The 14,693-nt window shown below is 47.1% G+C and overlaps 1 protein-coding gene across 3 annotated transcripts in view; it reads right to left on the bottom strand.

The window, feature by feature from the left end:
• Window positions 1-297: 297 nt before the first annotated feature.
• The window catches only part of SYT14 (synaptotagmin 14), a 234,789-nt gene continuing 220,393 nt past the window's right edge, over window positions 298-14,693 (bottom strand). For 2 of the 3 annotated variants that reach the window (XM_088477535.1, XM_088477533.1), the window contains 2 exons: window positions 12,154-12,210; window positions 298-611 (listed from right to left, as the gene is read on the bottom strand). In XM_088477535.1, coding sequence (XP_088333661.1) covers window positions 298-611; window positions 12,154-12,210 — 371 coding nt within the window. The remainder of the gene's footprint in view (window positions 612-12,153; window positions 12,211-14,693) is intronic. The other variant, XM_088477534.1, reaches the window with a different exon arrangement.

The raw sequence follows: 14,693 nt of genomic DNA, 5'->3' as shown, positions 1-14,693 counted from the left end.
TGAGAACGTTGTACAAAACTGTATAATCAGACAAAATAGGAAAAGCACCTAAAGAAGTGGTCGTAACATTATCTAGAAATCCAGTTTGATGTGGCTCACGTCCTATGCCCAGCTCCGCTCAGAGGCACAGGAATACACAATGCAGCATGAGCCCATCTCTGGTGTGTGCTGAACACTCCGCCGCATGTCAAACCCATTACCTGCGAGCAGCAATCTTATGCAGGTGGCTAAATTACATCCTGTCCTTTCAAAGAGCAGATGAGCTCTCTCGAGTCACAAGAGACCTACTGACGGCAATTACGATTCCAGCAGCGTATGCCATCTACATACTTGCTGTCCTTTTGACTCTTTCATTTCAGTCCAATGATTAAGCTCTTCATCGCCTGAGCTGTTCAGACCTAGGGATATCCAGCCTATCATCTCCTTGCGCTTCATACTGCGCTTATTATAGACGGACAATATGAGAGTCACATCAGACAATTGAAACAATGCCACTTGGAAAATAAAGGTCTCCTTGTAGAGGGGGTTTGGGTGGCCTCGCCGGATGGACGTCTTACACTTTGACATTTCCTGACCCATGGAATTCAGCAGTGTTAACTTTACATAGGTATCTACAAAGATGAAAGAGATGATTTAGTCTTAGTAGTGGTAAGTTGGTATCATTGCATATCAGCAGTCAGTGCATTAGAGTGGAAGGATATGATGTATACCAGTCACCTGAATCAAAGGCAATTTATTCAGCTCAATCAGATTTAAATAATGTCAATAAGAAAATCCAAGCATTAAATATTTAATGTGAGAGAAAGAAAAAAATATCAAATATTAGTCTTGGCTTGGAGTGATTCAGCCGATTGGATTTGCATATAAGGTATACCGCATAATCCTCTTGCATTCTTAATCGTTGCACTAAGCCAAATCATATAGCATTACTAACACTGAGCAAGCTCCGTCTAGCCACAACACTTGAAGCATACCACTGAGTTTTTGGAGAATAAAAAGACATCAACAGAGGGAATGAGAACAATTGATGGAGGGGGGGTGGGGGGTGGTAGGGGAAAGAACAGAAGTGCAATGACATCAAAACAGCTGAAAATGTGATGCCAAATATGGGAACTGATGAGGAACACTCTGCATGGATACGGTTCAGCACGGCAGATCTTGGCTTTAACCCCTTCACAGCAGGATGAGTCTGCTTTGTATGCGGCATTGCTTTGTTGCCCCTATCCGTTCTGACTGAGTTAAAGGCATTGGATCTGGAGCCAAGCATCACATGAATGCTCCCAGACTGCAATTTTGTCACATTTATCTCCTATCTGAGTGCAGATATTGTACTAAAATTCATATTACAGACAGGGGAAATTGGAGCATAATAGTTTCATATATTGTACTTGAAAATATGGAAAATTTTTGGTGGCAAACAACAAAAGGCCATGTAAAAAAAAAGATACGTTATTCAACCATTATACAACCAGGTTGGCTCTTCATCAGAGCAGCAGCCGGCAAAATGTAATTGAGGTATCAGGATTACTAGCTGTATGTACATGTGGTAAGTAGGAGCATGCCTAATAATACATGCTGAGGCATTAAGACTGGCACTGCATATGAGGTAACTACAGCCTCAGAGCACGTAAAAAAAAAAAATATAGGTTTATCATCTGAAATGGATTTTATATTCATAAAAAGATATGTCTAAAATGTTACCACTACACTAGTATGCTATTGTGAAGTGGCAGCAGCCATTTTGAGATAATATCCAGCCAATCAACTGACATTGAACTAGTGACATTACTGAGGTATCAGGGACAAAGTGCCATGAATATACTGTATTCTGAGTCCACAAGATTACTACCTCCACTGTGTGTAAGAAATGGGTACACGTTAAAATAAACCCACCATAAGTGCTATATAGTAAAGTCTGTGTTGTATTGGGATAAATTATATACAATAGCTATAATAATTAGAGATGAGCGGGTCCGGTTCTCTGAGACCCGGACCCACCCGAACATAGGGGATCCGAGTAGGATCCGAGTCAGGCTTGGTTTTCCCGCCTGACTCGGAATCCAAAACGAGGCAAGGTGTCATCCTCCCGCTGTCCCTCCCTGCGGTGATCAGCACCATTTGCTTGCTGAGTCCCGGGCTGTGCGACTGTTGCTGTGCTCCGTTAAGGGAGGGTTGTGTTGTCAAATCCAGGGGTGTGCTGTGCTCTGTCCAGGGGGCTGTGTTGCCCATCCAGGTGTTTGCTGTGCTGGGCTGTGTTGTACAATCCAGGCAGGGTGTGCTGTGCTCTGTCCAGGGGCCTGTGTTGCTCATCCAGGGGTGTGCTGTGCTGTCCATCAAGAGGTGTGCTGTCCATCCAGTGTGCTGTCTGTCCACAGGCTGTAAATAAAAAAAAGTAACTAAAAGTTTAAAAAAAAATTTATAAGTAAAAAAAGAGTAAAAATTATTTTTTCTTGTGCTGTACCCCACACTGTGACGCTGTATGCCGTATCCCCCATCCCCCAGTATACCCAAAGTACTGTGACGCTGCTGGCCATATTGTGAGCGACGCTGTAGATTCATCATACCACAGTGTAAAATTCATAAAGTATTGTGAGTGACGCTGTAGGTTCATCATACTGCAGTGTAAAATTCCTAAAGTATTGTGACGCTGTCGATCAGTAATACCGCAGTGTAATATTCATAAAAAATATTGTGACACTGTAGGTCATTGATACCGCAGTGTAATATTTGAAATTGGTATACCCCACTTCATTCGTGTTTGTTGATATGGAGAACGATCAGTTGAGAGGAGAGCAGGAACCACATACTAGTGCTGGAGCTGCTGCCAGTGCCATCAGTCATGACGATTCTAGTTCGTCTACGTCATCTACTAAAGCCAATGCCCAAGGGCATGCAGGGTTTAAGTCAGGGTATCTAAAATCAAAGAAGCAGTCTTTTACATTGGTAAGGGAAAAAGCTTCAAAGGGAGAGTTAGATGCAGAAAGACAAAAAATTGGCAATATACTGTACCTTTCACCACACAAAGTGGCAAGAAAAGGCTAAGGCCTTGGACTTTATTTATGACTGGTGGTTCTGCCTGTTATGACGATGTAAGCCCTTCTCCCTGTAGATGTTTAAAAAAACTGAAAATCATTAAGGCACAGAAACCAACTGTGTGCTCTGAAATGTCACAAATCCCTGAGGAGAGTCAAAGTGTGTCGGAGGGTGCCATGTGTGAGCCTGACCTTTCCAATACTGTACTCGAAGAGGAGCCTTCTTCCAACACTTGTGCGTCCTCTGCAAATGTGGGGATGAGCAGCACAAGTGAACATGCTGACATAGAAATTGAGGATGATTCTGTGGAAGTGCACCAGGCTGCGGAGGATATTTGTGTATCTGATGCTAATAAGGATGTTGATGATGAGGATGTTTGTGTAAATCAGGAACCAGTGGAAACAGTTGTTGCCCATGATAAGGAAAAGCCCACCGTCATGCCTGGACATAAGACAAAAAAATCCACTTCTTATGTGTGGAATTATTTCTACCGAACAATTCTCAAGCCATCTGTACCCTTTGTAAAGCCAGATTAAGTAGAGGTAGGGACCTTAGCCATCTAGGAATCTCCTTCCTGTTACGTCATCTGCAGCGCATCCATCAAAAAAGTTTTTGCAAAATTCAGAAACTTTGGCTAAAAAAGTAACAAGCAGTCCAGCATCAGCTAGCTCCCTTCTCTCTGCTAGATCCAAGCACCTGCCATCTTCACCACCAACACCTCCATCAACAATATACTCAATCATGAAGTGATTGGTTTGTTTTGGGCCCCCACAAAACAAGCTATCAATGGGCAGCTGACATTGCTGGCAATGATCTCTACATGCACAAACTGGCTTTACAGAGGCAAGATGTTGACACCATCATCATCCGATTCCTCACCCTCATCAGTGTGTACATAATCTTCACACAATATTAATTTGTCCCCGCTGGAATCCACCATTACAGGTGCCTCTGTAATTTTTGGAAATTCATTTTGATGGACAACATCCTCTCCATATTTTGAGGAAGTAGCCTCCTGCTCAGATAGCTGACAAGGTTCCCGACTGTGCTGAAAACTCTTTATGAGTACACACTGTAGGGTGGACAGTTCAAGTAAAACAATGCCAGTTTGTGCAAGGGCCTCCAAATTGCCTTTTTTTCCTGCCAGTAGTCAAACGGAGTGTCTGACATGCCTATTTAGATGCTATTATTAAAAAACTTAAAATAGTCCTCAACCATTCTTTGAATGGTGACCGTATCAGATGGAGTCACGGTAGAGGTCTCATTTATTCTAGGCAATTCTTTTAGACCCAACCAGATGTCAAAACTTGGTTGTGTTGACTCATCTGCATCACCAGTGGATCTTTTGGGAAAGATTCGTTTTTTCTTGGCAGATGTACTTGCTGGAGAAACTGAAGATGAAGCCATCACTGCATCACATGCCACTTGAGCTGACAATTTGCTTACCAACAGCTCGCATTTCTTCAGATCTGTGTCCGTTGGGAAGAAAGACATGACATATGACTTAAACCTAGGATCGAGCACGGTCGCCAAAATTTATTGATCCAACTGTAAGGTCCAGACAACCCTTGGATCCGGGTGAAGCAAATAAAGGACTTGATCTACAAGTCCGACATACTTAGCGGAATCACTTTGTTTTAGCTTCTCCTTCAGTGTTTCAACCTGCTTTTCCAACAGTCTAATTAGGGGAATTACCTGACTCAAGCTGGCAGTGTCTGAACTCACTTCACAGGTGACTACTTCGAAGGGTTTCAGCACAACACGGAAAGTATTTTCCACTGAGCTTGAGTAAGGTACATTCCCCCTCCTCTTCATACGTCATAGTTTGCTGTTTAGCTTTAGATGGATTTTTGCTTTTCCTCCATCCGCTGAAGCATATAAAGGGTAGAGTTTCACCTTGTAATTACCTCTTGCCTCACCTGGTGGCAGGGCAAATTCAACATTTCTTGCAGGTGCTGCAATCTCCTACATGCACCTGCTGAATGACGAAAATGTCCAGGCATTTTTCGAGCCACAGAGAGCATCTCCTGAACGGCCCTGTCATTTTGAAAAAAAAAAAGTGCACTACCAAGTTGATTGCATGAGCAAAACATGGAACGTGTTGGAATTCACCCAGCTGCAATGCTCTCACAATATTGGTGGCGTTGTCAGAAAACAAGAGATATGGTAAGAACTTACCTTTGTTATCTCTGTTTCTACAAAGTCCATAGGGTCCACTGGGTTGACCTTGGGGTATAGCTGGATCTGGATCCACGGGCACCACGCAGTTAAAGCTTTCACTGCTCCCAGGATGCACTTGGGTCCGTCCTCCTCTATACCCCGCCCCCGAGCCACAGACACCTCAGTTGGTAAGCAGCCAAGGCCGGAGGAGGAGACTAAACAGAGAGAAGGAAGACTGGAACACACAAGAAACCATACTCACAGAAATGGGAGACGGAAAACCGGTGACCAGCCACACAGCCCATTTGAAGCCAGGTGCGTCAGGGCGGGCGCCCTGTGGACCCTATGGACTTCGTAGAAACAGAGATGACAAAGGTAAGTTCTTACCATGGAGCCACTGGAGGCACAAAGGGAGGTTGAATTCTAAGAACACCTTGGAAAAAGGTGTGAACATCAGGCAGTGTAGCGATCCGACTTTGGAACCATACAGACAGAGCCGATACATGAACCTTCAGGGAAGCAAGACATAAGCCCAGGTCAAGACCTGACTGCAGAAATGCCAAAATCCTAGAAACCCTGAACACCTGAGGATCAAAGTTTCTGGACTCGCACCACTGAAAGTAAGTGTGCTACACTCTGTGGTAAATCCGTGCAGAGGCAGGCTTACGCGCCCTCAGCATGGTACTGATGACAGAGTTAGTAAAACCCCGGGACCTTAGAATGGCTGTCTCAAGAGCCACGCCATCAAAGACAGCCGACCCAGATCCGGGTAAAGGCAGGGCCTCTGAGACAGCAGGTCCCGATGCTGAGGCAGAAGGAACGGAGCGTCTACGGACAAGCACCTGAGATCGGAGTACCAAGGACGTCTGGGCCACGCTGGGGCAACCAGCAGAAACGTGCCCCCGTCCTGTTTGATTTTTCTGAGTACCCAAGGTAGCAGGGAGATCGGAGGGAACAGGTACGCTCAGTGAAACGTCCATTTCACAGACAGCGCGTCCACTATGCTTGCGCCTGCATCTCTTGTCCTTGAGCTGTACACGGGCAACTTGCAGTTGTGACGGGAGACCATCAGGTCCAACTCCGGCAGTCCCCATTTGTCCACGAGAAGTTGAAACACCTCTGGGTGAAGCGACCATTCCCCGGGATGCACGTCGTGACGGCTGAGGAAGTCCGCCTCCCAATTGAGGACTCCCGGGATGAAGACTACCGAGATTGCCAGAAGGTGGCACTCCGCCCAAGCCAGGATCTGAGACACCTCCGACATCGCAGCTCAACTGCGAGTCCCTCCCTGGTGATTTATGTACGCCACTGTGGTAGCGTTGTCCGATTGCACCTGAACTGCTCTTCTGTGAAGAACGGTACCTGACGACAGTAGAGCACGGTACACTGCCGGCAGCTCTAGAATGTTTATGGGAAGGACGGCTTCCTTCTCCGACCAACGGCCCTGAAGAGACAACGAGCCGGTCACTGCCCCCCAACCCCGGAGACTGGCATCTGTCGTAAGCAGAACCCATTCCGGGATCCAAAAGGGGCGACCCTGGATAAGATGAGCTGACTGAAGCCACCACGCCAGAGACCGGCGCATATCCGGGGACAAGACCAGCATTTGAGAAAGGATCCGGTGAGATAACCCGTTCCACTCCGAAACAATCTGCCCCTGCAGGGGCCTGGAATGGAACTGGGCAAACTCCACCATGTCGAATGCCGACACCATGGACCCCAGGACTCTCATTGCCGAATGGACCGACACCCTGCCACTGCTCAGGCAACTGTGTATCCTCAGTTGTAGGGAAGACACCTTTTCCGGAGTCAAGAAAATCCTTTGTTGACAAGAATCCAGAAGTGCACCCAGATGGAACATCCGTTGTGATGGGATCAGAGATGACTTCTTCCAATTTATCAACCACCCGTGTGCTTGAAGACAAGCAATGGTCAGGTGGAGATGTCGAAGAAGCACCTCCGGGGAGCTTGCCAGCAGCAGAAGATCGTCCAGGTATGGCAGCAGCCATATACCCTGACCCCGAAGGTGGGCACCCATAACTGCCATCACCTTGGTGAACACCCACGGAGCCGTGGAAAGGCCACAAGGCAACGCCCGAAACTGGTGGTGATGGTTCAGGATAGCAAACCTCAGATACCGCTGATGTGCCGGTGCTATGGGCACATGGAGATAGGCGTCCTGGATATCGAGGGAGACCATGTAATCCCCGGGTTCCATCGCCAGAATGATGGTACGTAACGTTTCCATCCTGAACTTGGGAACTCTGAGGTATGTGTTCAGAGACTTCAAATTCAGGATAGGGCGATGAGAACCATTGGGTTTCTGCACCAGAAACAGAGTAAAATAGTACCCCGTCCCGCGCTGAGACTGCGGAATGGGAACAATGACCCCTGCTTGTAGCTACCTGAATCTGGACAGCTTTGGTCTTGTCCAGAGAAGGACTCGTGCAGAAAAACAGGTGGGGCGGCCTGAACCGAAAAGACAGGGCGTACCCCTGAGAGACTACTTCTCGAACCCAGGCATCTGTGGTGGTATTGCACCAACACTGGGCAAATTGAAGAAGTCGGCTTCCCACTCTGGGGTCCCCCAGAGAGAAGCCCGTACCATCAGGCAGCAGGTTTATACACCTGCTTGGAAGAACGGCGCCGAGCACTCCATGCGTGCTTCTTGGGCTTGGGAGCGGCATTGGTCGCCGAATGTCTCTGGAAGGACTGACCCTTGGCCTTACCCTGAACCCGAAAGGACCGGAAAGCAGAGCTCCTCACTTTAGCCGGCGCAAAGGCCAAAGGGAGGAAAGCCGACTTGGACTTAGCCAAGGTATTAACTATTTTGTCCAAATCTGGACCAAATAGCAATTCTGCATTAAAAGGCAAGGCCTCTAGACCCTTTTTAGAGTCTGCATCAGCCCTCTAGGTCCTCAGCCACAGGGACCGCCGAGCAGATATAGCTGCAGCCGAAACCCTAGAAGTTAGCAGGCTGGCATCCTCCAAGGCATTGGCCCAGTTCTCAATGGCTTTAGCCACCCAGGAGATGGGCCATGGACGGGCGAGCCACCGCCCCGGAAAGAGAGTAACTGGACTTCAAACAAGTCTCCACCTTCCTGTCTGTGGGATCCTTTAAAGAGGAGCTAGAAAGCAATGGCAGCGTTGCGCTTTTGATCAAGCGGGTGACGTGGGAATCCACCGCCGGCGGAGTCTCCCATTTCCTGCAATGAGCTTCAGGAAAAAGATAATTTGACGCCAACCTCTTCTGAGGCAGGAACCTCTTACTGGGTAATTGCCAGGCTGCCACCATATGATCCGTTAATTGATCAGACAGGGGAAACACATTCGAAGTTACCTTGGCTTTTTTAAAATTAGGGAACTTCGACCTAGGAGCCGGCGCATCATCCTCTATATGGAGGATAGCCCGCATCGCCCTAACTAATGCTGGAACATTAATGGAGGACTTAGCCTCCACCTCCTGCCCCATGGCATCAGAGTCAGAGTCCTCGTGGATCTCACCGTCACCTGAGGACACTTCCGAGTCCGACAACTGCGCAGATAGTGAACTCACGACAGGACGCCCTTGGTGGCACATCACTTTGCAACATCGACTGAAATGCCGAGGATGAGGCCGCCAGACTCTGTACAGAGCTGGAGAGAACGTCCACCCAAGGTGGAGGAGCCGTCTGAGGAAAACTCTGAAAAGGCACCACAGACTGCTGCCTCACATGAGGAGACTGGACATACACAGGCAGTCCCGAATAAGGACCCACAGTCTGGGCCCCGGGGGGAGACTGCAATATTTGCGGAATACCTGGGGAACGGGGGATGGTGGGCTGGGGCAACGCCCTAGAAGGGACCGCTGATGGGACCGATAACCGGTCCGCAATGGACGCCAGCACCTGTGAAAACATCGCCCAAGGAGGGTCCTGTGATACAGGGGGTTTAGAGGGGCCCGGAACCAGCTGGCACCGCCCGCACAGACCATCCTGAGATAAATCCTCCCCATCAATTCCAGCAGCACAACGTCTGCAGGAAAACAACACAGGAGCCACGGAGTGCTCAGTCTCCTCATCAGACATGATACCGTAAATACACAAAAAATACGTATCACCAGAGGAATTACGGTGTGAACACCCGCGCACTCACCAGTATGCAAACAGCCCAGATATGGTACTGTGTAGCACACAACAGTATGTGACTGACCCCACAAATACGTGATTTATATAAGTGAGAGTATCAGAAAAACGCCCTTCCCCACACACCTGCGGGCCGTAGGAGAAGGAAAGGGATAGGAATAAGCTGACAGTAAGTAGAAATAAGTCACAGACAGGCAGCACTAGCAATAGTCACATACAATGCAGAAAAGTTATACTCACTGCACATTCCGCTACAATCAACCACCCAGATTCAGTGTCTGGGAGGGCTATAGCGCTGTGTACACTGTCCTTTAGCAGGGGAGAGGTACACAGGGGGACGGGTCCACTTGATACCGCCTGGGAGTCTGCGATGCCTGCCAGTAAAGATGGCCGCCGGAGACCTCAGAGGAGGAGTGGTCGAGAGATAAGAGCAGCTCAGCGACGCCAGACTGCGTGTTGAAAGGCATGCTGAGCTGAGGGGAGGAGCCGCTAGACAGGGAAGGCTGCCTCCCCTGGCTAGCATTTAACCCCTGGGTTGCCGGTCCTGCTTCCAGCCTATCACCCTGGTGGTCTAGCAGACACGCGGGGTATTCCTCTATAGAGGGGGAGCCCGCCGCCGCTGCTAGTGCCTCCGGTCTGTCCCTAGAGACCGGAGGCTCCTGACTGCATAGAAAGTATCCGCGGGTCGCCGCGCTTACCTGATCCCCGGCGATCCAGCAGCAGTCACAGGGAGTCCCCAGAGCCCAGCTAGTACAGACTCTGGCGTCCTGCTGCGATCCCCAGATCTGTACTGGCGTCGCGGCGTCAGCGGGGAGAAGGAGCGGCAACGTGGACGTCTGAAAGGACAGTCTGATGCTGCCGCTCTGATAGTGTAAAAAAAAGAAGAAAAAAATAAAAAAATTTCTCTTTAAAATAAAGTTATGGGGCTGCTCCTGCAGCCCCACTGCGACAGAGTGACCCGACTCCGGCCGGGCACCAACTAAAACTGAGGTGCCTGTGGCTCGGGGGCGGGGTATAGAGGACGGACCCAAGTGCATCCTGGGAGCAGTGAAAGCTTTAACTGCGTGGTGCCCGTGGATCCAGATCCAGCTATACCCCAAGGTCAACCCTGTGGACCCCCTATGGACCCTGAAGTAGAAATCTCAAATCCTGAGGAGAGTCCAAACAGCGTAAGCCATTTTGCAATGACATTCCTGAGTTTTTCTAAAATGCTGTCAGTAGTATGCCTCTTAGTGAAACCGGTGATACACAGAGTAGCCTGCCTCTGAATGAGCTGCTGTTTCTTAGATGCTGCTGCTGTTGGTGCTGCTGAAGTCAATATACCCACCCAGTGGGCTGTTACAGTCATGTAATCTTGCGTTTACTATTTTCCACTTGCCCACATATCTGTGGTTAAGTGGACAGTGGGTACAACGGCATTTTGGAGGACACTAATTAAGGTTTTTTTTTATGTCCCTGTATAGGCTGGGAATTGCTTTTCTAGTGAAGTGGAATCTAGATGGTATTTAGTAGCGGGGACACAGGACCTCAATTAACTGTCTATAACCCACTGCATTATTGGCATATATTGGACGCATATCTAATACCAGCTTAGATGTTATGCGTCAGTGATCGCTGTGCAACTGGGTGACTGCTGTCATACTTGCTCCCCCTTGCAAAGGATTGTTTAATAGTCAATTGTTTTTTTAAAGTACTTCCTGGTTCCCTTCTGGGATGAAGATCCACTCCCTGCAGCAGCAGGTGTAGCGCTCAAAGATTCTTCTGGGGCAAGGGCTGATGTGAATGGTTTAAATATTAATTGTAAATGCCTTCCCTCCTCCCATCCCCTCCTCCCTTATAAATTTGCTTTGAAATAAAAAAAAATTATTTACTATGAATCAACTCTTTCTTCCCTGCCTTTAACTACATACATACTCCAACTCCCTCAGGCCTCTTGAATAATAAAAACATTTGTTTCCTGATGTGCCATGTTGGAAGTTGAACTGCCACATGTTTGTGCTGCCCACTGCTGCCGCTTAGCTTAGTCTGCCAGCTAGCTTGGTGCAAATTATGGTGCTAAACTGAATGAAAACAATATTGTGAGCTGTGAGGTGGTCAAAATTGACTGGAAACGAGCAGAAATTAATGTTATTGAGGTTAATAATACTGTAGGAACAAAAAAAAAATTATGTGATTTGAACAGTTTTTATCAATTTAAAAAAAATAAAATACAGATCCAAAACCGAAACACGCAAGGGTGGTTTTGGCAAAACCAAATCCAGATCCAAAGGATACAGATTCAAAACCAAAACACGGGGGGCCAGCTCACATTCCTAATAAAAATGAGTAGCAATATGTGTTTTAGCACTCCATCTATTTGGTGAAGTGTGATAGGTTGACAACTTTGAACGGACTAGGGCTAGTTTACATTATAACAGGTCTACTCTGTGCTACGCGTTTCACTATTACAGTGTGATCAGGTGCTAGCTACTGATTGTGCATGGGGCTCAATGCTCACTGTCTCCTTTAGCGGTAACCAGCCAGGCCATTCATTAGGGGATGTGGAGAGGGCCCCCATTTATTTTATTTATCTAGTTCTTTAGATACGGCAGTGATCATTATGTTGACATACAGTGTTGTATTTATGATTTATAATATGTCTTTATGCAGTCTGTAAGCCGTTATCCATTGGCAGAGATCAGTTCCATTTATAACCCCATCTGCTGGACCACAGATAAGATATACATACAGTATCTGAACAAATAAAAAAGAAAAAATATGGTGGACAGCTTTACTGCCTGCAAGGTCTCCTTGGCATGAGAAAAACAACATCCAAGCTAGCCTCTACGGAACTCACCTCGAATTATATAAACCTGTCCACCTATCAAGTGTTTTAGACAACAGAACAGTCCGTCTGACAACAGAGGGTGGAAAGCAGAAAAAGAAATAATGACAATAGTTGGGTGAGAGAGGGTTAAAGGTTAGAGGTCAACCATTCTAGCACCAGAGGTCCATGCGTTGTCATGCAGTCTAGACTTCTTTGGTGCTGAAAGAGTTAACAGGACAACACTTTTGTTCCACTTAAAGTGGCACAGCATGAAACTAGACAAACATTTTGCAGGATAGAACTGTCATAGAAACAAAGATGAAAAGGAAGAAATATAAAATTGAACATATGACATAGGTGTATTCATGATATCTTTCATACATAACTTGTACATGTAGTTTCAATCACTACGGAGCAATAATTTATAACGCAGTCACTATTTCTCATTCATTCCCTCGGTATAGCTGATGAGGACCCCCAATGAGTGGATTATCCTCTATTTATACCTACATATTCAGCCTCCCAATTAAACTTTGTGTAACATGTCTGAGTAGTCAGCACAAGGGAACACAGGCATAACACATACAGAGCATTAGTTATACCAACATATTGCAGTCTATTCTCAGGGCCTGTGATCACAGAGAGCATGTGGCTATTACTGCAAGAATTTACATTACATAAAGAAACTTCCCTTTTTAAAGGAGGCTTATGCTGGGTACACACTATGAGATATGTTGTTCAATCAGCCGACGAGCAACATATCGCATAGTGCATCTGCTTGTGTGTACAGGAGATATGTCTGTGAAGGATGTACTTCACAGACATATCGCAACGGCCCTGCAGCACAACCATTGACAATATATTGTGCAGATATATCAGTACATCTGACTGTCTGGAGGGCTGATCCACAGTACAGCCCACAGGTTGGTCCAGGAGCCGCCGACAATGAAATCACTGCTGGTTCCTATGGCCAGGCATGTTGTCGGTGTATTGGTATATGCACAATGGGCCTGATTCAGATCCGCATGCAAATGCCATCACAGCTGCCATCTCTTACAAATCACAATTGCGCAAAAATGCTAATGACTCACTTGCCACCCAGTGCTTAGAGACTGACAGTATCTCACATCCGCTGGTCACGCACAAAACCGGAAACATCGATCGCAGATCTGGCGGCCATCAGCCTTCTGAGTAAGTCTAAGCTGTCGCAGACACTGCAGTCCTACAGACACGCAGAGGGCTCTCAAGAACGCAGTGACTAATTTATGCATGCCAATAACACAGTGTTTAAACAGCCCCGACATGCCTGCGTTTTTCTAACCACCCACGTTACCCCCCCAAACGCTGACTACCTATCACTCACTTTGCGAATGAATCCTGTGTGTGAGCGGAATTGCATTTCAATCGCTTAGCATGCGCAGTGCGGCTTACATGCATGCGCAATGGCTAACATACCAGAAGCCCGACATACCAGAATCCCGACGGGGCAGGTAAGTATACCTTCTTCCCCTCTAACCCTCCCTTAGGGGTGCCTAACCCTGAAACTCCCACGGTGGTGCCTAACCCTAACCCCCCTTCCCCTAGCCTATCCCTAACCCTCCCAAGGGGTGCCTAACTGTAACCTCCCCCTGGTGGTGCCTAACCCTAACTTCCTCTTCTCCTAGCCTATCCCTAACCCTCCCGAGGGGTGCTTAACCCTAACCTCCCCCTGGTGGTGTCTATCCCTAACTTCCTCTTCCCCTAGCCTATCCCTAACCCTCCCGAGGGGTGCCTAACCCTAACCTCCCCCTGGTGGTGCCTAATCCTAACTCACCCTTCCCCTAGCCTATCCCTAACCCTCCCCAGGGGGTACCTAACCCTAAGCCCCCCTGGCGGTGCCTAACCCTCCCCCCCTGTGGCTAACGTCGGTAGTTAGACGCCTATCTTTAGTACTAAGTCAGGGTTTCGGCGCCGGGATTCCATCAGACGGCTTCCCGGGCGTCAGTATTCTAACTACGTCCCGGCTACACTACCCACTGTTTGTTTTCTTTACCGACCCTGAAACATAATAAAAAGATTGTTGTAAATGTAATTTTACCAATTAGACTTTGAGATATTAAAGTTTTTTAAACTGAAGGAGAGGTGTGTCCAGGATTAAAATGTATCAAGAGGGAAGGGGCATCATTCCTATGGGTGATCCTGTTTATCTTGAGCCAACATTCTTTAATGTCTAGTAATAAAGTTTAACAAATAATTCTCCTGATAACTATCCTACTAACTAGTGCGCGATCTCTACGCTGATTTGTGGGTGGCTATATTGGATAACTAATGCTTTGTATGTATGTATATTTCAAGTGTTAGCAAAATGTTCAGTATTACTAATAATAATATGGTTGCTGTTATGGTTATTATTAACCCTTGGAAGAATATTTAGCATACTGCGGTATATCTAATTACTGTATGTTGATAACTAATATACATCAGAATATATTTTGCATCCTCACATCTTGACATGTACAGTAATATCTGCAACTATTGCACATTTATATCTTTAACAATAATTATTGTATTCAGGCTTCTCGATCTGGAAT

This window comes from Taudactylus pleione, unplaced genomic scaffold (assembly GCF_031769625.1).
Source record: "Taudactylus pleione unplaced genomic scaffold, aTauple2 ptg000201l, whole genome shotgun sequence".
Lineage (NCBI taxonomy): Eukaryota > Metazoa > Chordata > Amphibia > Anura > Myobatrachidae > Taudactylus > Taudactylus pleione.
This window is presented reverse-complemented; position numbering and strand designations above follow the sequence as displayed.